General features: G+C 42.6%; 1 protein-coding gene across 1 annotated transcript in view; it reads left to right on the top strand.

Annotated features, from left to right (window-relative positions):
• Positions 1–24504, top strand: part of USH2A (usherin) — a 705277-nt gene that overhangs the window by 670420 nt on the left and 10353 nt on the right. Inside the window, 5 exon segments of the mRNA XM_047705734.1 lie at positions 11156–11362; positions 14335–14573; positions 15745–15953; positions 20068–20244; positions 20828–20911. Of these exon segments, the coding sequence (XP_047561690.1) occupies positions 11156–11362; positions 14335–14573; positions 15745–15953; positions 20068–20244; positions 20828–20911 (916 nt within the window).

The raw sequence follows: 24504 nt of genomic DNA, 5'->3' as shown, positions 1-24504 counted from the left end.
GGTGGGTCTTAAGGAGGGCACATATTGCATGGAGCTCTGGGTGTTACATGCAAACAATGAATCATGGAACACTACATCAAAAACTAATGACGTACTGTATGGTGAATAACATAACATAATTTAAAAAAAGATATTTATAAATGTATTTATCCACCAATCCATTCCTTGGAAACTTATAGAGACGTCCTTACACAAAAACCTCAGTATAGTCCTGTGACATAGGTTTTCTTATTCCCTCTATATGATCAGGAGCCTGAATGACTGTGCAAGTCACCCAAGAAGTAGCAGAATCAGAGCTCAGACCCAAGCCCAGTAATTGTTCTGCTGAACCGCAGCTTCTTCAGGTCACCCCCAGCAGGGGCATGAATCCTGACCCGGCAAAGGTAAACTGACTCAGAATTTAATCCGGGCTCCAGGATTCACTGGCTCTGTAGTCTCAGCAAGTGATTGAAACCCTCTAAGCCTTCGTTTCTTTACCCATAAAACTGGGCTGAAAAGTCGGACCTCGCTAGGGTGGCTGTAACCTTTAAGTTAATTTAAAGGCCAAGGTATTGTCACTCACATATAAAGTTAAAATCTAATAGATAAATTCATGAAAAGTAATCGATATCCAGTTATTTCTGTAAAACACACGTCAGATGAAGTCAGTTCCCTGCTGGGAACCTTCCCTTGGCTTCCCATGAAATGCGAACTCTTCTCTGGTTCAACGGGGACTTTCCCTTGTCTGAGTCTGTTCTCATCTGATCACTCTTGGGCCCTTCCTCGCCACGCCTGGCCACACTAGCCTTCCTGAGAACACAGCCTCAAGGACTTTCCACTTGCTCTTCTTTCGCCCAGAATATTTCCCCTCTAGTTCTTCACATGGTGGCCTCCTCCTTGCCCTTAGCCTTCCAGCGTGATTATCATCTCCTGGGAGAACCTCCTGGGTAATTCAACCATTCTCTGCTCTGCTGCTATATCCTGTATGGTTTAAACTAGCAGTTGTTACCTTTCTAACACACGTTACCCATTCCTTTTGTGCTCGTTTATTTACTGCCTCTCCCCACCCAGGTGTTAACTCCAGCCTTGTTCACTGCTGTCTCCTTAACTCCTAGAACAGTGTCTGGCACATGGGATGGTTCAGTCAATATCTATTGGATTAATGGATGATTAAATAACCTCACCTAGTTAGCTGTACTGTTACTTCCGAAAATGTTAATCATAATCGGTGACTGGGATCCTAGCTTACTCTAGCAACTTACTGTGGAGAATATATGTGTGTCCAGTGTTACATGGGTAGGTATGGCTATTATTTTAGTTAATATGGTGGACTGTCACTACCTTTACATGTCTGGAGCAGTATGGAAAGTATGTGTATACTGTTTGCTTCTGTGTAACATGCCATAGTGTTTAAACATGGTAAATGTGAGCAGGAATGGACACCATGATGTTTGTGGTAATTCCCACCATCTCACTTTGAGACTGCTCTGTGAAGAAACAGCCAGTCCCTGTAGGGTTCTACGACAGTCCCAGAGCGTGAAGTCAAACACTAGGAAGAGATGCCCAGGTCTTCCCTCAATGACCTTACGTAGAAACAGTTCAGAGTTTGGGCTTTTACATCACGTGCCTGTACTGGAAATCTAGCCCTACCACTTCTAAGTTGCAGAAATTTCTCTGTGCCTATTTCCTCACGCAAACCAGTGACGATATAATACCAACTCAGTTGGATTGTTGGGAGGATGAAATAAATTAGTACATATAATACACTTATAAAAGTGCAAGTGCTCAGTGAGCCCATTAACTACTTTTATGTATCGTCCATGAGAGCTGGATGGAACTGGGTTCCCATTTTCTCACAAGAAGAACAGATAGAGGCAATAAAAAGTAGGACATTATAAATTCCAAATTCTCATTATTATCACTAAAATCAAATTGAGGCTAATTTTAGGATTTCCCACTAACACTGAAGCCTGTTTTCCCTCCCTCATATTCATGTATATTGAGTGACTCCAAAGACCAAGGCAGTGTGCTAAGCCCGAGTGACAGAAGACACCATTTCTAGCAAGGAATGTGTCGTAGAATTTCTTCAGTAGCTTCACATCTCTGAATTTCAAAAGTACCAGTAGAAAGGAAGGCAATGTCTTATTGTACCCTTCTTCCCCAGGGTCCCAGAACTCAATTAAAATCATGTTCCATCTTGTCTGATCCAAAGTGTTTCAGATGAAAGGAACCTGGAATGCAGGGACTATATCTGTAGAAGTAGAACCATAACATATCCAGTAAAGTGTCATGCAAACAGAGATGCTGAAAAAGTCCATTTGATGATGAAAGAAAATCAGACAGATAGAGAGTTAAATAGACAGCTACACAGAGCTTTTCAGCAAGCTAGTCCTTTATGGCTATAGCCTATAGGACCTCTCATGAAATAAAATAATCTTGCAATCATGTAATTTCAGATTTATGGCCTTCTCTTTTTAGCTATGAGTCTCTGTGACCACAATTCTGGCAAAGCCCGTTTCGGCATATTGCTATTCAAACATATTCGAAACCCACGACAGGCTACCCTTTAAAAAGGCATTAGTGTAAGTGCCATGGGAAAAAATGCTGCAAGGTTGTAGATGAGTTGATATGATTTCCTTGATTGTATCTTTTTATTTATGAGGCGTAATTTATGAGCACTGGAGAACAAACTGCAACGAGTGATGACTAACTACAACCAAAGTCATAAATCAGGAGCAGTGAAAGGAGTGGTGATTTTGATCGAATCTATGGAATTAGCTGTTGGCCTTAGCCAATACAGGTATTGGAAAGACCCTTTTAATATCTATTTGTCTCCCTCATGGGAATGTGATAACAATCTCATTACACACCCCTAGGAAATAAGTAGTGTAATTGTTTGTCTGTTAACAGGCAACCTATTTACTTTACTTATCAATTACTGGCATATGGACGTTCGTGTTGGGTTTTGTTTATTTCCGATGCGTATTGTGACAAAAATATATTCACGTTTTCTAGATTTAGAAAGAATGAAGTTGCTTCCCTAGTGCTGTTCAATAAGAATACGTCATCAGGACTGTTGAAATGCTTTGGTGCTATCCAAAATGGTCATTATTCCACAAGGAAGTGTGTTACAGAGTATCACAGAAGTTGCAGAGGATTCAAAAATGCCTCCAAATCTTAATTCTTTGAGAATAACAGTTATAATATAACTCTTCTAATAAGCAGCCTGGAAAAAGAACAAAATCTCAAATTGCTCCAAGGGCAAGAAAGGTCACTTACATTAGAAGGAAACAGATTAGAAGTTTTCTGTGAAAGATCACTAGCTGACTTTGGTTATTCCTGTGTCCCATTTTTGTATGGAAAATGAGTATGAATATAAGAAAAAATGGACATCAACTGGATGCTAGTAGTGTAGACATCACTGAGCTGTTTCCTGAGCTTTAACAAGACTTGTAGCATGATGATCTCTTAGCCAAAAGAATCATAAAATATTTTTATAACTGAGGAGATTCGTTTATGATACGATAATGGAAAAACACATCAGGAAATCCCTAGAGATTTACATTAAGAATTTCCCTTTGTCGGGGCGCCTGGGTGGCTCAGTGGGTTAAGCCTCTGCCTTCAGCTCAGGTCATGATCCTAGGGTCCTGGGTTCAAGCCCCAATCAGGCTCTCTGCTCAGCAGGGAGCCCATTTCTCCCCCCTCTCTCTGCCTGCCTTTTGCCTGCTTGTGATCTCTCTCTCTCTGTCTGTCAAATAAATAAATAGAATCTTTAAAAAATAAAAAAGAATTTCTCTTTGCATTAAGACGATACTTGTAAAATATCAGTCCTAAGGAATGTTACTTCAGAAAGCTATAAAGTACCAAAGCTTTGTGTAAGACAAAGCACTGAACTCTACAGTTGAGTGTAGGACTTGGGTTAAAGATAACTAGCCCAGTAACATAAGCACCCAATGAGCTACTGCTCTGGGAAGATTGTGAGAACTCCCTTTCCCCTGTCCTCTGCAGAGTCATGGCTCCTTCTCTGTCTCTTTCACAACAATTACTACAAACATTTCTGTTCACACATTCTTGCTTCCTTCTGGAAGCAAATTAAAAGGAGAAATGTGTTGAGAGGAGTTGGGAGCATTTAGAATAATATGCTGCAAGGGGGAAATGGATCCACCAAGTTTCAGAAATATCAGGATTTCAAGAAAGTCACACCTGGAGCGAACACTAGGTAGCAAATGGTCATTCTACAAAGCTAATGAACTCTGGTTCTCTTTGGAACCATGACCACTGTAATAAAATCTATGATGATTATTGCAGCTGTAACATCTGCAAACAGGTACATGTTTTGTGGTTTTTTGAAGGGGTGAAGGTAATGACAAAAGAAATACATAGTAAAGCTCTAAACAGCCATCACCTGATAGAAGTTTTAAGCGTATAGTGCCGACATTTCTGTAGCTCATGCGATAGAGAATAGCTTTCTGTGTTCTTCAAACAATCTTTGGCACAAGAATCACTTGGAAATGTGTTGGAAAGACAGAATCCAAGGTCGTTTTTGCCACGAATTCTGATATAGGTACCCAAAATGATTTTGACGATTGTGGCCAAGGAACACTTTTTGACAAAGGCTCCTCTAATAGAAGATTTCTAGAAGGCAGTTTTAAACAGAGAAGAGACAATTAAACCCGTTTCCACAGCAGTGGGATTTTGGCAGCTTGGTGGCAATTGTCACTAGGTAACCGAAATTTTTTAAGGCAAAGTACAGTCATTAGTCCTGGAAGGGGGCAGGTAATAAATAAAAGAACAATTTCATTTCTTTAATGGACAGTAACATAAAGATGGTAATAGTCACTGTTTAGATTTTTTAAATTAGATTGAAAACAAATATATAAACAGAAATTAATCTACTGTTTTTCTAGTCGATTATAGAATTTGTGGTTAAATGGATGTAATTGTTTTGTTTTTATCCAAATAGCTCATCTGTGTTTTCTATGACATCTTCTTACATTATAACTCTTGTCATGGTTACCACCCAAACCTTAGAGAAGAGAACACCCCAACTCAGTCAGTCCCAACTTGTTCTTGTTTGTAAATCTCTTCATTGGGAGATTCCTAACTCTTACAGCTACAATTGTGTGTGTGTGTTTGTGTGTATGCGTGCACACACAAGTGTTCACTAAACATAAATAATAAACAGCTTTAGTGAAAACTTTAATCATATGTTTATTATAAAAGAGTAAATATGTTCAGCTGGATACTGTAGGAATAAGGATATTGTGAAATTTAAAAAATGGAGTATCCTTAATTTTTGTCACTTTGATTTGAAATTCATAAACTTTACTTGCTCCCACCCCACCGATATGTCCCATATTTTCTGTGAGCAACCCACACAGAAAAAGCACATTTTTGTTCCCAATGATCATGACAGGAAATCTTGTGTCACAAACCAGATGGACTGGCTTGTCAGTTAGGTAAAAGGTAAATAAATAGGTGGTGATGGATGGATGGATGGATGGATGGATGGATGGATGGGTGGGTGGATGGTTGGATGGATGGATGGATGGGTGGGTGGATGGTTGGATGGATGGATGGATGGATGGGTGGATGGATGGGTGGATGGATAGATGGATGGATGGGTGGGTGGATGGTTGGATGGATGGATGGATGGGTGGGTGGATGGATGGATGGATGGATGGGTGGATGGATGGATGGATGGATGGATGGGTGGGTGGATGGTTGGATGGATGGATGGATGGATGGATGGATGGATGGATGGATAGATGGATGGATGGGTGGGTGGATGGATGGATGGGTGGGTGGATGGATGGATGGATAGATGGATGGATGGGTGGGTGGATGGTTGGATGGATGGATGGATGGGTGGGTGGATGGTTGGATGGATGGATGGATGGGTGGGTGGATGGTTGGATGGATGGATGGATGGATAGATGGATGGATGGGTGGGTGGATGGATGGATGGGTGGGTGGATGGATGGATGGATAGATGGATGGATGGGTGGGTGGATGGTTGGATGGATGGATGGATGGGTGGGTGGATGGTTGGATGGATGGATGGATGGGTGGGTGGATGGTTGGATGGATGGATGGGTGGGTGGGTGGATGGATGGATGGGTGGATGGATGGATGGATGGATAGATGGATGGGTGGGTGGGTGGATGGTTGGATGGATGGATGGATGGGTGGGTGGGTGGATGGATGGATGGATGGGTGGGTAGATGGTTGGATGGATGGATGGATGGGTGGATGGATGGATGGATGGATGGGTGGATGGATGGATGGATGGATGGGTGGGTAGATGGTTGGATGGATGGATGGATGGATGGGTGGATAGATGGATGGGTGGGTGGGTGGATGGTTGGATGGATGGATGGATGGGTGGGTGGGTGGATGGATGGATGGATGGGTGGGTAGATGGTTGGATGGATGGATGGATGGGTGGATGGATAGATGGATGGATGGGTGGGTGGATGGTTGGATGGATGGATGGATGGATGGATAGATGGATGGATGGGTGGGTGGATGGATGGGTGGGTGGATGGATGGATGGATAGATGGATGGATGGGTGGGTGGATGGTTGGATGGATGGATGGATGGGTGGGTGGATGGTTGGATGGATGGATGGATGGGTGGGTGGATGGTTGGATGGATGGATGGGTGGGTGGGTGGATGGATGGATGGGTGGATGGATGGATGGATGGATGGGTGGGTGGATGGTTGGATGGATGGATGGATGGGTGGATGGATGGATGGATGGATGGATGGATAGATGGATGGGTGGGTGGGTGGATGGTTGGATGGATGGATGGATGGATGGGTGGATGGATGGATGGGTGGGTGGGTGGATGGATGGATGGATGGGTGGGTAGATGGTTGGATGGATGGATGGATGGGTGGATGGATGGATGGATGGATGGGTGGATGGATAGATGGATGGATGGGTGGGTGGATGGTTGGATGGATGGATGGATGGGTGGATAGATTAGATAATGAGAGAAAGAAAGAATAGAGATCGATACAGTAGGCCACTCCATGTTTACAAGACATCCTTTTTTCTTGATTTTTGTATTGGTTCATTAAAATAAAAGATCAGGTCATATTACTCAAAATTTCCCATGTAGGATCTCTGCTGCTTTTTTCTCCACCCTATAAAGATGGACTCAAATCTTGGACTCATTGTTTCTCAGTAGAAATCATAAGCATATCTGTTAGCATTTTTTAAGACTTATTTATTTATTTATTTTAGAGAGAGAGAGAGAGAGCCCACACAAGTGGGAGGGGCAGAGGGAGAGAGAATCCCAAGCCAACTCCATGCTCGGTGTAGAGCCCAACTCAGGACTCAATCTGAGATTGGGACCTGAGCTAAAACCCGAGTGGGATGCTCAACCAACTGAGCACCCAGGGGCCCCTCTGTTAGCACTTTTATTCTGAACCCTGAACTACCATACTTCAGTACCTTGTTTCTTGCTTCACTGAGCATAGGCAGAAATCCACACAATTTTAGGGTAAAGGACTTTTTGCCTCAGTAGACGAACAGGATGCCATTGACAGTTTCTTTTTTTACTTTTCTTCTGGCTGTTTGGTATAACAGAAACACTGCCTTGTGGGACAAGTTTTGTGAAATCCATAATTCTTCATTAGTTCAGTCAGCTTCTCTTCATTGTAACTGCTTTCATTTCCAGAGTAGTTCATGTAAATAGGCTGATCCTACTTTGCATAAACAGGTTGATTTATATGAATGCTATTTTGATCTCAAATTGATTGAATACTAAAAAGAAAGACTAAGAAAAAGAGCACTATTTTATGAAGGTCTCCCATCAAAGACAAAAGACACCAAGTCTTACATTTATTCTGAGTTAATGATGGAGAATTTCAAATTGCCTATTTTTATGAATAGAACATTTTGACAGAAATACAGGGAAACACTATAATACTGAGGCTCAAGTGTTTTAAAATACCGTGGATTAAATCACATTTTAGAAATACGACTCTAGCCTGTAAAAATTCCTCTAAGACAGGAAGGTGTGAGGTTTAGTTTTTATCTGATAACACCAGCATTAAAAAGCCCTGATGGTATTCATAATACTACAACTACATCAAAAATGAAAGCAAAGCAAATGTTCATAATCTGGGGCCAGACTTATACTAAGCACTTTCTATGAGTTATACTTATTTCATTTTTTTTTTGTCAACATCCCCCTACCCCCACTGCTGCTGTCTCCTATTGGTGCTCAGTAATTAACAACTTGCTGAATTTTTATTTTATTACATTTACTTTTATTTTCCTCCTTGTTTTCTTTCCCATCCATTGTGGCCTCTACTAAAACTCTATATGCCCTTTATTTAATTAAATAAGGAGGTCATTCGTCTGAGGTAGCTCTACTGTTTTAAAGGCCTATATAAACAAACCAAAATCTAAGCTGGTCAGTGGTTCAAGATTACAAAATCACAACCCTAAGAACAGCCCATCTAACACTGCCAGTAGGCTTTGAGCTATAGTCAACCAAATCATTTCCTTCCTTTGCTTCTGCACTTTCCCTGTGGAAGTTTCTCCTCTGGTGTCTGTTGGCAAAGTGCTCCTTACCACTTCCGGTTTGGTGCTGCCCCATTAGAATTGTTTTTTGCTCAAATAAACTAAAAAAAAAAAAAATTTTAATATGCATCAGTTTACCTCTTAATACCTAAAATCACCAAACAGTGGCCTACTCTTGGCAAAGAACTTGACATTAATATGTATGCCTTATTTTGCATCCCTTCCCCAAGAATATTTTCTTTTCAAACTTTGTCACTCTCTGTGTAATAAAAAAATGTTCTCCCCTACATCCTGGAAAGATGTTTGCATTGAAGAGGTTGGTCTAGATGTCCATTGACGGACGGATAAATGGAAGTGATATTCATCAAAAAGAACGAATCTTACCATTTGCAATGATGGGGATGGAACTAGAGGGTATTATGCTAAGCAAAATAAGTCAGTCAGAGAAAGACAAATACCATACGATTTCATCCATATGCGGAATTTAAGAAACAGTACAGATGAACATATAGGAAGGGAAGGGAAAATAAAATAAGATGAAAACAGAGGAGACAAACCGTAAGAGATTCTTAACTCTAGGAAACAAACAGGGTTGCTGGAAGGGAGGTGGGGGGGTGACTGGGTGACGGGCATGAAGGAGGACACGGGATGTAGTGAGCCTTGGATTTTATATGCAACTGATGAATCACTAAATTCTACCTCTGAAATGAATAATACACAATCTGTTAACTAAATTAAAATTAAAAATTAAAAAATAAAATAAAATTAGATTACTTTTATGAGAAGTTTTTTAGAAGATCTTTGCAAATGAATAATAATTACCTAAGTGTAAAAAAAAAGAGAGGTTGGTCTGGGGCTGACTGAGAAGCCAGGGACTCTCTCATTAGCTCTGAAATCTGACCTCTTCACCAATAACCTCCAAGCCAACTGTCCCTATGCCAAGGCTGACCTTTGCCCCTTCAGAAGGGACGAGAAGAGCAGTTGCAGTCGCAGTGTGATTTCCATGAAACGTTCTCCCGTTGCTAAGACAGTGCGCTGCTCCCTACTTCCCTGTGCCCATGAAAATAAGCACACCCTCGCCGTAGACAGCCTGGACCCCTCTATCCTCGCTGGCTAACTTTCCCGACTCCAGAACAGCCAGTATGTGTCTAATGTCCATGATCCTGAGTGTCTTCCTTCTGCGTCCGGCTGGCGTACGGTTTATTGGAAAGAGCAAAAAGGGAATTTGTTGGAGAACAGAATTTTCATCTCAGCTTTGGTAACTTCCGTCACCAGGAGAGTTGACATTTTCCGAGCTTCGATTTTCTTAGGGGTAAAGGGGGCTGAGCACGCACTCTCCAGCCACCCTCCCAAGTTGTGTTGGGAGGACTAAGCCAGATAAGGCCTGTTAAAGGGTTTTGTAAATTGTAGACTTTATACAAATGGGTGTGATTATTATGCACCTGGTGAGAAGAAAGTGTCAGAGCTCTAAAAAAAAAGGTAAGTTCTGCTGTGGAAGGAGGTTAGTTGTCTCTTAAAAATGGGGCTTCTGGCAATCCTACCAGCGAGGGACTGGGGAATTGCATTTGACAACAATCTGAGAGCAGTTCGACATCAGAAAGTTTACTCTTCCAGAGGAAACCACTAAGAAAGAAAAAAGGTGTGGAAACACTGATAAAAGTTGGGCCTAAGTACCAAAAATCTGTCTGATGTCTGTTCTCTGGAAGATACTATTGATGCAAAAGTAGAAGAGACAAAAACAGAGCTAAGCTGTCATTGCAGAGTAGTCTATGGTCTGACCCTAAGCTCCTCATAGTTTGAATGTTCTGCATGCTTTTCCAACCCTGCACACCTGGCAGGTACGTACTGTAGAATCAAACAAGTTCTCCAGACTTTAAAGCTCAGGACAAATTATTTATATATATATATATTTATATATATATATATCCTGAACAAGAAAGATTTCTTGAAGTTAGATTTGCACAACATGAAAGCTTACTAAGGAATACTCCTACTCCTAAACACGCAGACAGTCTTCTTGTATTGCCATTTAGATCTATCATTCTGATTGATCACTGTGTAGTTGGCTGTTATTGGGCCTAATTTAACCCTATACACTCACACATCCATCTATTCTGTCTATTGTACCTGACATTCTACAAATTACTTACTCATGCAAATAACGACCTAAAGCAACCTTTTAGGATATTCGTGTTTAATTATACAAATGGTCCTTGATAAATAAGATTATACATCCTTCCATATGTTTATTCCCTCCTTGATGAAAGGAAAATTTAATTTTCATGCAGATTTGGTGGGGACAGTGTTTAAGAATTGCTGAGTTTTATGTAGTCTGCAGGTCCATTCAGGTTGCAAAAACTGACAAAATCACTCTGCACTCCACGCAGAGACGAGGAGCTTTTCATTAGGCTTTAATCAGCCCGCTGCACTCTGAAATTAGGGCTCCTAATCAGCCCTCTTTGTGTTCACATGGCCAAAGGCAAAAAAGAGGAAGGACCTGCTCTCCTCTGTGATTACAAAGTTGTAAGATCCAAGTTTATCTCACTCTGTTGTGTTTGGTTGCTTTGGGTTACCAACTTCTCTTTCAGCCTGAAGTTACCTTGCTTTTGAGTGGTCTTATCCATTTCTCTTTGGAGGTCTGGGCAGTGAATTCAGCAGGAAAAGCCCCCAGTCCCTGGACATGGTGTAAAACTGGGCCTGCCCCCCCAGAAGGTCTCAGGGCCCCCACGTTTCATGAGGTCTCTTCCACCCAAGCGGTGGTCAACATCAGCGCCCCTGGGAAGCCCAACGGAATCATCAGTCTCTACAGGCTGTTCTCCAACACCAATGGATCAGAGACAGTGGTGAGTAGCAGAGTCCTCTAAACAAAAATCCAGGACTGGTTAATTCTGTAAAAATAGACCATGGTGCCCTGGCCTTTTCTTCTACTTGAGACTTCTTTCTTCCCCATCTGTTCTCCATTACCCATGATGAACTCAGCACAAAGATCCATTGGAGAGAAATGGTGAGTGTTAGGAAGCATACAGCAGCTATGTAAGTATTCAGGGACAGAAGTGCTAAAGGTGTTAAAGACTCCACAAATGTAAGAAACCTAGGACTATAGTGACAATTAATTTAATTTAATTGGAAAATGCATGTCAAGTATTGATCTACAGTAATGGGTCAACATATGGCCATTGTTGGTGGTGTAAATGTTAATATGAGAAAGAAAAAAATAGAGCAAAGACTATCCTTGGAATCCTCATTCTGGCATGAGCAGATCTCTAAAAACACACTGAAAACTCCGTCTTTCTTTTTTGGTGACTTCAAGAAAGTTCCAGTGCTTTAGAGGAGAGCAAAAGAGCTTAGCCAACACAACTCTCGCTCTGCTGTTTGTGCATTGGCACGTTTGGGGTACATGAGGGAGACACACTGGACAGTTTAGAGAAATCATCTTTCACACTGTGTTTTAACGAAGCCACTGGCTGAAGAGACCCTAATAATGAACTAGACCAGTTCCTACATTATTTATACAAAGAGCCTGACAGCCAGAGGGAGGAAGCATCTTCTCTGTGTATAACACAGAGAAGACTGTAACACTCTCATGTTTCTCGTACATGTAGATTATAACTTTGTTCACACACAAAACAACCTCATGGACAAGTTGTGGAGATCCTACTATGACATTTTAAATTATTTAGAACAATTTGGGGAACAGTTTGGGTCAGTGTGGAGAAATCCTCTGAGGCCAGTGTTCCAGGTATTGAAACACAATTTCAGAAGACAACTTGCAAGGAAGGAAGTCTCGTATTGAATGTTAAAAGAATATTAGCATATTTTCTACAGGGCTTCGTAGTCAATAAATATAGATGATGTAAATACAATCAACCCTTGATTATCCATGGTTATAAAATGATAATATTAATAAACTAAAATAATTTATATTTAGAGTGCATTGTATGCATTTTTTAAATAACAGATAACTCTTCTTAATTACATGTTGCTTATGTGAATGTAAAAATTCGTATTCCAGTTTCTGAACTCTTTTGTTCCAAAGAGTTCTTAATAAAACCACAATGAGATAAAAAAAAAAAACATGTTCCAAGTAAACCAAAAAGTTTATAACACAATAAAGATAGTTGAGAAAAGGAATGTATTTCATATATACCAACACCGTTGGGGAAAAGATAGACTTTCAAGCTCTAGCATATACATAAAATATAAAAAACATAACATATACAAATACATAAAATATATTTCACGTCCTTAAATATTCACTCTAACATGGATCTGAGGGAAATTTCGGCCCAAAAAACACATACAGATAACAATAACAAAGTATGGACCTTCGTGATTATTGACTACAACTATAATCGAAATGCAGATTTTGTTTTTTGAAAAGGCATTATTCTCACGGTCACAGAATTTGATCAGTATTTTGTGACTTTCTGTTGGTGGGAATGCAAGCTGGTGCAGCCATTCTAGAAAACAGTATGGAGGTTCCTTAAAAAGTTAAAAATGGGACTACCCTATGACCCAGCAATTTCACTATTGGTATTTACCCAAACGATACCAAAATACAAAGGGATACATGCATCCGATATTTATAGCAGCATTATCTAGAATAGCTAAATTATGGAAATGGCTCAAGTTCCATTGACTGATGAATGGACAAAGAACACATCGTATATATATACTGTGCAGTTGATTCAGCCTTAAAAAAGAATGAAATCTTGCCATTGGTGATGACATGGCTGGACCTAGAGAGTATTATGCTAAGTGGAATAAGTCAGAGAAAGACAAATACCATATGACTTCACTCATATGTGGAATTTAAAGACTTTATTTATTTATTTGTCAGACAGAGAGAGTGAGAGAGTGCACACAAGCAGTGGGAGTGGTAGGTAGAGGGAGAATCAGGCTCCCTGCTGAGCAGGGAGCCCAATGTAGGATTCGATCCCAGACCCTGGGATCACTACCTGAGCTGAAGGCAGACGGTTCACCAACTGAGCCACCCAGGTGCCCCTCTTTGTGGAATTTAAGAAACAAAAATGATCATAAAAGAAAGGAGGAGAGAGGGAGACCAAGAAAGAGCTTCTTAGCTATAGAGGACAAACTCCCAGAGGGGAGGTGCGGGGGGATACATGAAATAGGTGATGGGGACTAAGGAGTGCGCATCCTATGGTGAGCACAGGGCATTGCATGGAGGTGACCCACTAAATCCTACGCCTGAAACTAATGCTACACTCTATGTTAACTGGAATTTAAATAAAAATCTGAAGTAGATATTTTGTGGGGTGCCTGGGTGGTGCAGTCGGTGGCACTTCTGACTTGGTCTTGTCTCAGCTCATGATGATGGGGTACTGAGATCAAGCCCCACGGAGAGCTCTGTGCTCAGTGTGGAGTCTGCCTGGGATTCTCTCTCCCTCTCCCTCTGTCCCTCCCGTGGTACACTCTCTCTCTCTCCGTCTCTCTCAATAAGTAAATAAATCTTTATATATTTTTTATTTTTATAATTTTTATAATTGTATTTCATATATATATATTTTGTATGTTTTGTGTCATATTCTATCTACTTTCTATAGGAATAAACACTATTATGCCTTGTGATTTCTCTCCTGTTAGGTCTAACTTCTAACTATTATGTCATCACATGTTTTGCGTGATTAAGTTAGGCCTTTCCAAGCAGCCTGGCAATCCCGAGGGCAAGTGCAATGCTAATGGCTCCGGGGCCTCTCCCAGGGCACAGAGCATGGCCCTCCCTTCGTAGGAGCTGAGACGCGTGATCCGCAGGTGTCCGCGGCTGGCCTCACGGAGTGTCCCCGTCTCCCCACAGCTGTCGGAAGGCACGGCGGCCCAGCAGACGCTTCGTGGCCTGCAGCCCTTCAGCACGTACCGGGTGGGCGTGGAGGCCTGCACCTGCCTCGACTGCTGCAGCAAAGGGCCAACCGCCGAGCTGAAAACTCAGCCTGCTCCGCCCGCGGGACTGTCCTCTCCGCAGATCCAGGCGCTGTCCTCGAGGACAGCTTCGTTCCAGTGGAGCCCGCCCCTGCGCCCCAACGGCGTCATCCACGGGTAAGGGACGGGACGGGAGGACGGACCAGCCGCAGTGAGGCACGTGCACACGGAGCTGCCGGTGCGGCCAGGCAGGCATTGCTTGTTGAGCAAACACTACAGCAGAACAGACGAGCCAATGGATTTGAGCGTGATGTTCCCTGCCAAGTGTTTAAATCACAAAATCAACTAGTTAGAAAGGCGAACGACCAAACTGGCTTTTTTTTTTTTAAGATTTTATTTGTTTATTGGACAGAGAGAGATCACAAGTAGGCAGAGAGGCAGGCAGAGAGAGAGAGAGGAGGAAGCAGGCTCCCCACCAAGGAAAGAGCCCGATGTGGGGCTCGATCCCAGGATCTGGGATCATGACCTGAGCCGAAGGCAGAGGCTTTAACCCTCTGAGCCACCCAGGCACCCCGACCAAGCTGTTTTTAAGTAAGAAAGATGATGCGGTGCGTTTGCATTCAGTGAAGGAGGCTCCTCCTCGTGGTTCCCTGGAATTACTCTCTGCGTAGGCCTCAGCTGGAACATAGGAAATGGCTGTGGTTAAATCAGAATTTCCTTGATCCAATTTACGATGTCATGAACCGGGGCGCCCGGGTGGCTCCGTGGGTTAAGCCTCTGCCTTCAGCTCAGGTCATGATCCTGGGGTCCTGGGATCAAGCCCCACATCTGGCTCTCTGTTTCAGCGGGGAGCCTGCTCCCCCTGCTCTCTCTCTCTGCCTGCCCCTCTGCCTACTTGTGATCTCTCTGTCAAATAAATAAATAAAATCTTAAAATGTCATGAACCACCGTTTGGAAAAACAAGGTATTTCACTCAAAATCATCTGGACAAAAAGATATTGTTTTGTTTTACTTGGTTGGTTGGTTTTCATTTATTTGTTTTTAAAAAAAAGACATTCCCTATTGTCAGCAGAGGAGAACAGTGTTACCACTCTTCTCTGAAAAGAGAGACCTGTCTTCTGTCTACCAAGGAGGATTGCTGGCCGCCGGCGGGACCGCACCCGGGAGCACGTGCGAGTCCGCCGGCTACACCTGCGGCCGGTTTACGCAGAGGGTTGCGGAGACCAGCTTCCCGCAGGTGGGACTCAGAAAGAGCTGGTGGTTCTGTGAACACAAAATGTGTCCTCACAAAACCTACCCCGTTTTCAAAGAAAGTGACACTAACCTTACGCCTGCTTTCTCCTTCTAGCTACGAGCTTCAGCTCTACCAGCCTTGCTCTCCGGATTTAGCCCTGCCGTGTACCCCCGGCCAAGCAGAGACCAAGTACGCGGGGCCGGAGCCCACGGCCCGCCTGGAGGGCCTCCAGCCCTACACCACCTACAGCCTGCGGGTGGTGGCCCACAACGAGGTGGGCAGTGTGGCTTCAGACTGGATCCGCTTCATCACCCAAAGGGAATGTGAGTAGAAATGCTGCCACCATCAGCCAGAGAGGTTGGGGGAAGCCGGGAGACCCTCGTTGTTGTTGTTGTTTTAAAGATTTTAATTATTTGACAGACAGAAAGGGAGAGCATGTTGGCAAGCAGGGGGAGCTGCAGGCAGAGGGAGAGGGAGAACAGGCTCCCTGCTGAGCAGCTCCCAGGACCTGAGACCACAGGCACTTAACCCACTGAGCCACCCCCATGCCCCTGAGATTTTTTTTTCTTTTTTTAGTTCTCCACTCCTTTTCTTTTCAAATTACATGGCATAGAATAATCCAGAAAGCATTTCTAGAAAGCAATGAGATATGGCACTGTCAAGAAAAGCAGAACAATTAACAAATAAATTGGGGCCTCCTTACATTTTTATAAAATAACTTCTTTTCAGAATTTATAAGGTATATGTGTCTATTGTTTAAAAATGACAGATACAAAAATAGGGTACGTAGTATCTTGATCAGAAGAACATGTGACTCCTGATCTTGGCGTCATGAGTTTGAGCCCTATGTTAGGTGTAGAGATGACTTCAATAAATAAACTTCAAAAAAAATAACAAATACAAAAATACTAAGAATAAATTAGTAGGGGCGCCTGGGCGGGTCAGTTGTTAAGCGTCTGCCTTCGGCTCAGATCATGATCCCAGGGTCCTGGCGGGCTCCCTGCTCAGCGGGAAGTCTGCTTCTTCCTCTCCCTCTCCCTCTCCTTGTATTCTTCTCTCACTCTCTCTCTGTCAAATAAATAAATAAAATATTTTTTAAAAGAATAAGATTAGTAGTTATCGTCAGAACCAGTTACATCATATGCAGGGCGCAGTAGAGAGTAAAGTTATGGGGCCCCTTATTCAAAAATCACTAAGACTCTCAAGACCGTGACAACAGAGTGTAAGAGCATTTCGTGACTCACGTGAGAGGCCCAGGCAGCTGTTCCCATACCCGTAGAGCCAGTCCTGTTTATAATCCCACCACCCAGAGGCAACCACATTAGTATTTTGGCATAATTGATTCCTTTAGTCTTTTTCTCATGCAGCTTCTATTATGTGGCTGAGATCATACTCTAATGGAAATTTCATAGTCTGCTTTTTATACGTGACTTTTATACTATTATTTTATTTGCATTTCCCATGACATTAAAAAAGCTTTAGCCACCAAGTTGAATGGCTTTATAATTTTCCGTCCTATAGAATTGGTTGGACATTTTAGTTGTTCTAATATTTTCCTTTATAAGTGTGGTGAGAAATTTCTTTGTGAACCCATCTTTGAACGTCTGATCATCTTCAAATTCAATTTCAATGAATGGAATTTACTGTATCAAATATTTTAATATTTGAAGGCTTTGGATACTTATCACAAATAGGCTTTCCAGCCATATTGTATCAAATTATAATCTCATCTTCAGGGTCTGGCATTGGCATTTCTTAAAAGTAAGAGTTACACATTCACAATAGTCCACTGCCTCATACAAAGACCTTAATGTGACTGGGCGACATGGCAGGATGTTAGCAACACGTCACTCAGAGAGGCTCGGTCCCGGCACTGTTCAGGGAATTTACAAATAACCCTCAGCACAAGCCAATGAAGTCAATGCTATTATCCAAATATACAGAAAAGAAAGCTGAAGCAGGACCGTGGAGCGTACACAATTCCAAGATGCCGTTCACGTGGCCCAGAATCTGATCAGAGGCTCTGGAAACTGCACCAGGAAGTGATCCCAAACCAAGGCCAGAGCTGAAGTGACCTGCCCATTGCCACCCTAGAAAGTGGAACTGTTACTCTAAGTTCACGACCCCCCCTGCTCGGCAGCACCCTCAGTTCCACTGTGTTTCCCTGGTCTGTCATAAAGATTTCAGACCTCCTCTACCCTCCTCAAGCCTCCCACATCTTCCTGCCCTTTGCCCGCCCCCCACCCCGGCCCCGACCCCCCCCACCCCACACACACACACTCATCCTATCCTCGACCACCTCTCCTATATCCTCTGCAGAACTCCTTGCCTCTACATTCACCAGGAAAAGACAGGTCACCAGTCAGAAGTTTGCTCCTTTCGCACCCCAGACCACCACACTCCCCTAAACTGGTTTCATTTCTGTCTGCAACGAGGACAGTGGTCCTTCCACCTGAAAAAATCCCACCTCAGCTTCAAATACAGCCCCTTCGCCGCTGACCGTCCTCCTCTCTGCAACCTTCGGTGTATCCCAGTTGGAGTCACAGCTGTTCCTCTCCCTCACATCCTCCCTGCTGCCCGCCGCACTCCTCCCTTCACAGCCAAACTTGTCTCAAGAGTGCTCTTCCTGTCTTTGCCCATTATCTTTCCTTCCATTTCCCCCTTTAACCTCCTCCAGACTGATTTTCACCTCATCACTGCATAAAATTCTCTTCTTCAGTTTGCCCTTGACCCCCAGAGTGACAATCGGGGGGACATTTTTCACCATCATGGACTTCTTGGGAACATTCAAGGCAGTGGGAACCTCAATCATTTTTAAAAAGTATGACCTTCACGGTTGGCAGGTCTAGGTTCAGATCCTGAGTCTCCTACCACTAACTGACATTAAGCAAGTTACTTGGCTCCTCAGAACCTGAAAAATTAGCAACTAATTCTTACCAGGTGGTTTTGAAGATTAAATGAGATAAAACACATCAGGTGCAAAGGGCATAGTGGCTTTTCCCGTTTTCCCAGTCTCCAAATCCATTATTTTTGACGATTTTGGTTGTTTAATTACTCTTTCCTCTGGAAGATCTCTGTGTCCTGCAAGGCAATTAAAGCTCCTATCTTTCTATTTTCATACTATTTGCAAGCCTCCTCTTTATTTATACTGTTACGAAGGAAATCTACTGAATTAAGTGAGAGAAGCCACAAATACAACAGTATATTCCATTGTGATGTTGGACAAACTTTGTGTTGGAAAAACAGATATTTAAAGAGGGTTTTGTAGCTCTGATTTTTGTATTTGCAGAAATATTTTTTATGGCTTTATAAAAATATCTTATTTTGAAAGGTAAGAATCAAAGTTGTCTCGTGGTTTAAACCCCGGGAGGACCAAAGTATAATTATTCCTTATTTTGTTATATTTCCTAGCATCAGCAACAGATGGGTCTAATTTCTAAAGAAAAAAAAAAGGATATCTAATTTATTTACACCACTCCCTTTTTTTCTTTTCTTAAAAGCCAATTTAGTATATAGATGGATCTTAGTGCTGTTACAAATGTATTGATTATTTTGGAGAAAACAAAATCTCATGAAATAAATCTCTTCTGACTTGACAAGATGATATGGTAACCCTTCATTTGTTTCTGCAAAAATTATTCATTTAAAAGATGAGACTCGGTTACGGATTGTTTTTCCTTTGTTTTAGTAAGGAGCTGAAAAATGGAAAGAGAACATGTACACCAAGTCGCTTCTGTCTCTGATATAATACGTAGGAGACCCGAACTTGATGATATACTAATGTACTATGCTATTGATTGATTAGTCAGGGCAATGAATTATTATAGTAGAATTGCTATTTGCAAGGCTTTTTAACTATCTTAGAAAACAAACTAACGATTCAAGAAAAAGCTTTAAAAATAAATGGGTACCAAAAGGACATAATTCACCATCTAAGCAGTTTCGTTTGGAGAAAAAAAAAAATATATTAACTTCATCTAGTCCTTGGGGCTTTGTAGCAATAAATATTGATTCGATATGAAAAATAGCAATCTGCTGTAGTTAATAGTGTTAAGGATACTTTACCCGTTAAAAGAGGGAAAATGCAACAAAATATGAGCTCCAGGGCTATGTTAGTAAGCACAACCATTGTATGTTAATAGTTTTATTTCATAAAACACTGCTCTCCATTGATTTTTTTTTTTTTTCTGGAAAGCAGGTGCAACATTGCTGAGAAAGCATTTCACACATGTTCCCATTGGTGAACCCCCCCCATGCCAGGTTTAAAAAAAAAAAAAAAAAAAAAAAAAAAAAAAACACTGAGAAAAATATGAAGGGTTCCAGCAATCCAATTTAGGGGTAAGGGGGGGCCATATTTAAAAAACAAAAAAAGACCTATATATACACACATGTACTCCGAGGTATCCAGTTTTAGAACATACAACTTTCTTCCCACAGTGCCCCAGTACCGAGCCCCGTTTTCGGTGCAGAGCAATTTGTCTCTGGTGCGTGTGGACTGGAGCGGCTCTTTCTCGCTGAACGGCCCGCTGAAGGAGTTCGTGGTGACCGACAGAGGCCAGCGTGTGTATAGCGGGCTCGACACCACCCTCTATCTACCCAGGACGGCGGACAAAAGTTAGTTTCTGACTCCCGTTCCATAGTGCGTCAGGACCTCTGGGTCCCCGCTTGATGGTCCTTCTGGAAGGTGACCAGAGAAGGGGAAGGGACAGAGGGAGAAGCAGACTCACTGCCCAGCAGGGAGCCCCATGTGGAACTCGATCCTGTGACTCCAGGATCATGACCTGAGCCAAAACAGTCACTTAACCAACTGAGCCACCCAGGCACCCCAACACCTGTACCTTTTGGAAAGAACAGGTTTAGACCATGTACAGAACAAGATACACCGTATATTATCCTTTACTCTTCTGATTCTTCTTTTGGGATTTTTTTGTTGTTGTTGTTCCGTTTTGTTTTGCTGTATAAGCTCTAAGCTGCATCAGTTCTGTTATTTATAAATATATACTATTATTACACTGATGATAAGCTATTTTTCTTGGCAATTTTAATATTAGAAATAAGTTTGCCTATTAGATACAACCTCACAACTTGTGCTGGAAAACTGTTTTCAGACTTTCCTGTGCTGTGAGACGCTGCCCTTCAGAAAGCCTGCCCGCTCTTTGTAGGTGTTGAATGACCGAAGCATGTACCTTTTCTCCAGCCTTCTTTTTCCAGGTCATCTGCACCACAGATGAAGGAAGCGTTAAAACGCCTGTGGTCCAATACGATACCTCTACCGGATTTGGTAAATGTTTAACTCCTATTATATTTAATATAGAGCGTATTCATTTTCTAAAGAAACAAGCATATGTTCGTTTCTACATACTTGTGCTAATATATTAGCATAGACTATATGGAAGGAACTGTGTTAAGTATTATAAGAAATATTTTTAAAGGTTCTTATGGAAATTACATCAGGCAAAGAGTTAGGACATGTGGTACTCTTAAAATATCAAGTCATTGAATTATATACACAGAGAGATATAACTAAATTCTCTTTTATACACAAATCCTGTCGGTTAAGAGCTAAACGACTGTGTTTACCAAAAAAGTGCTTTATAGAGGAAGTCAGAGAAAAGAGAGCAGAGGAAGAGAGAAAATACTCTAATGCCAGTATGTGTTGATCATAGAGATAATATTGCAGATTCAGAGCCTAAAATGGTGAATTGGAGAGATTTCTCTCTTGTATTCTCTGTAAAAGATTATGATTGATTGTTATTACCAAGTAATTTAGCTGAAGAGATGAAATTGTAATTTTTATGGAGCATCTTTTAAATTGAGTTCTACCTACAATCTTTGAATCTAACATGTGTAATACTTTACAGTTTCAAAGGGCGAGTTAGAGAAATGCCAGATCTTTTCCATTAGAACAGAACTGGGACTGATACCTTATTTTAAATTCCAGTAACTAATGTCATATCAAATTTGTACGCATGTATAGTTAGGATTTTTTAATACAAATGTCCAAAAATTCTGAAACATAGGTAAACATATATATTGTTATCAAGGATAATTTCAATCACTAAAAATATATATAATTCTATGATTCCAGACTTAACATGTCTGGAGGCCATGTACAATTTTGTACAATACCTAACACAATTCCACATAGTCTATCTCATTTCGTTTCATAGCTGTTGTGGATTAGGGTAGACTTTATTTGGTTTTTGGGTTTTGGGTTTTTTTAGAGAGGATGAGAGGCGGGGGGAGGGGGAAAGAGAGAATCTTACACAGGCTCCATATCCAACTCAGGGCTTGATCTCATGATCTCAGGACCCTAAGATCATGAACTGAAATCTAAATCATGAACTGAATATAAATCAAGAGTCAGGGGGCGCCTGGGTGGCTCAGTGGGTTAAGCCGCTGCCTTTGGCTCAGGTCATGATCTCAGGGTCCTGGGATCGAGTCCCGCATCGGGCTCTCTGCTCAGCAGGGAGCCTGCTTTCCTCTCTCTCTCTCTCTCTCTCTGCCTGCCTCTCTGTCTACTTGTGATCTCTCTCTGTCAAATAAATAAATAAAATCTTTAAAAAAAAATAAATAAATAAATCAAGAGTCAGATGTTTAACCCACTGAGCCACCCAGGGCCTCTATTTGGTATTCTTTTAGCAACTCCAGTGTTTCCACAAGTGGAGTAGACCGATGGAGGCCTAAGGGATACCAGAACTTACCCAAGAATGCCCACAAGCTCATTGCTAAGATGAGAATTGGAACATGGTTTCTCTGCTGATCCCCTGGTCCCGTCCTTTTTCTTGAGCAGCTGTTCTCAAATTTAAGTGTGCATAAGAGTCATCTCCATGTGCTTGTGTATTTATTACATGGTTTCCCAGGCCCCTGGCAGAGATCCAGAGTCAGTAGGGCCCAAGCATCTGATCTTTCAACAAGCCCTGCCCATAGCATTGAATGTCAACTATAATCAGATTTTAAAAATCAAAAAGCAAACAAAATAAACAAGCCCCACCCAATGATTCCAATACAGAGGACCCGGATGAAGAGATGAGCAAAACCCCATAACCTAGATTGAGCCCCCTCGGAATCCAGCCCGTCCAGTCTCCGCGGTCGGGGGCGAGTATGCCTTCCCTGGGGCAGACAGTCCCCGGGCAGGGACCTCCTCTGACACCACTGGGGTTTTTCTCTGAAGTCGAGTCAGCCACTGCGGTTACTACGCTGACCCGGAAGCTCCCATGTGATGGGTGGGGTCCCTTGAAATCAAAGGGACTTTGAAAAGAAAACTGAGAAGGGATAAAAACACACCGTCCTGATTTTTTTTTTAATTTTTTTAAATTTTTTACTTTGTTTTTCATTTGTTTTTAAATTTTTAACATATACACCATCCCGATTTTAAGCTCTCCCTAAAAGAGCGGAAGCCTGTATTCAGTTCTTGAATACAAGCAGAGGTTTCCATGGGTGAGAGAAGGAACACCGAGGACAGTGAGAAGTTATGAAAAAAATTCCAAGATGTATTGTCCAACTAATACCCATAGTCAGCCTTAATTTTGTGATGTAACTTTTTTTTTTTAAAGATTTTATTTATTTATTTGACAGAGAGATCACAAGCAGGCAGAGAGGCAGGCAGAGAGACAGGAGGAAGCAGGCTCCCCGCTGAGCAGAGAGCCCGATGCGGGACTCGATCCCAGGACTCCAAGATCCATGACCTGAGCCGAAGGCAGCGGCTTAACCCACTGAGCCACCCAGGCGCCCTGTGATGTAACTTTTAAAAATGTTCCTGTTCCCTTCCCTGAGGCAGCCTTGAAGCGCCAAAGTCTGGCCATCCTCACTTCCCTCCTCCTGTTCTGAGGGCTGTTTGCTTTCTGTGGCTTCCCTCAGGCAGGTTGCCCTACATTCCCTGTGTCCTCCCAAGCAAGGGGCCCACTGGGCCCATCAGATCTGTTTCTGGCGTTCCAGCCCCGTGCCACACAGAGGAAATTCAGCTCTTCCCGCAGACAACCAAGGTTGTTGGTTTTTGTTTTGTTTTAAATTCAAACCACACACATTGATTCCTAATTAGGGGAATTCCTATCTGCTGGAACTTGGCAGAGCTTCAACTCTTTACTTCTGAGATGGTGGAGCGGAGCGACTTCTATAAGCACAGAGCTATGGGAAGTCCAGTTAGGATTAACCAAGTCGTGCAGTTCCTCTTAGGAAGCTCGAAATTCAATCTCAGTCACCTTCTCTCTCTCTCTCTTAAACCTTCTCACCCCAATTCTGAAGCCCTCCCCTTCCCTTCCACTGAAAGTGTGGGTGTCAAGTGTCTAACAGCCGCCCCCACCACCCCGTCCTTGAGGAGCTGCAAAGGGGGAGTCAGTGCCAATATCGGGGAGACCCTGGCCACTGCGTCTGTTCACCCTTCCTGCTCTGGGCCACAGGCACCTGCGCTGGAGCAGCAGCTCTGGCTCCCAGCCCCCTGCGCCAAGCCTGCAGGCCTGCTGCTGCGTCCACGGGCTTCTGAGCCCACCCTGTGACCCCAGTCAAGGGTTTGCTCCTTGGGGTACATCAAACTGAGCACATTCAGAGGAAGTGTTGAAAGCAAAAAACTTATTTGTTACAAGTAAGGAGACAGGGAGAAAGCTCTGTCTCCCCCCGAGGTTCGTATAGGGAGCTTTGACTCAGTGCATTAGGGGTGGGTGCGGGGGCACGGGGGTGGGGGGCCAGGGGGTTACAGAGGCACTTCTGGTTCAGTTGGTCATGCCTCGCACATCGACATGCTTGGACCAACACCATATGTTCAAAACACGGCAGAAAACTCCACCCTTAGGAAGAGATCCCAGTGTTATAATGAGCTAAAGACCGACTTCGGGATAACTCCGAGGGGCGCCTGTCTGCGCTGGAGCTCCTCCAGGC

This window comes from Lutra lutra, chromosome 15 (genome assembly GCF_902655055.1).
Source record: "Lutra lutra chromosome 15, mLutLut1.2, whole genome shotgun sequence".
Taxonomy (NCBI): Eukaryota; Metazoa; Chordata; class Mammalia; order Carnivora; family Mustelidae; genus Lutra; species Lutra lutra.
This window is presented reverse-complemented; position numbering and strand designations above follow the sequence as displayed.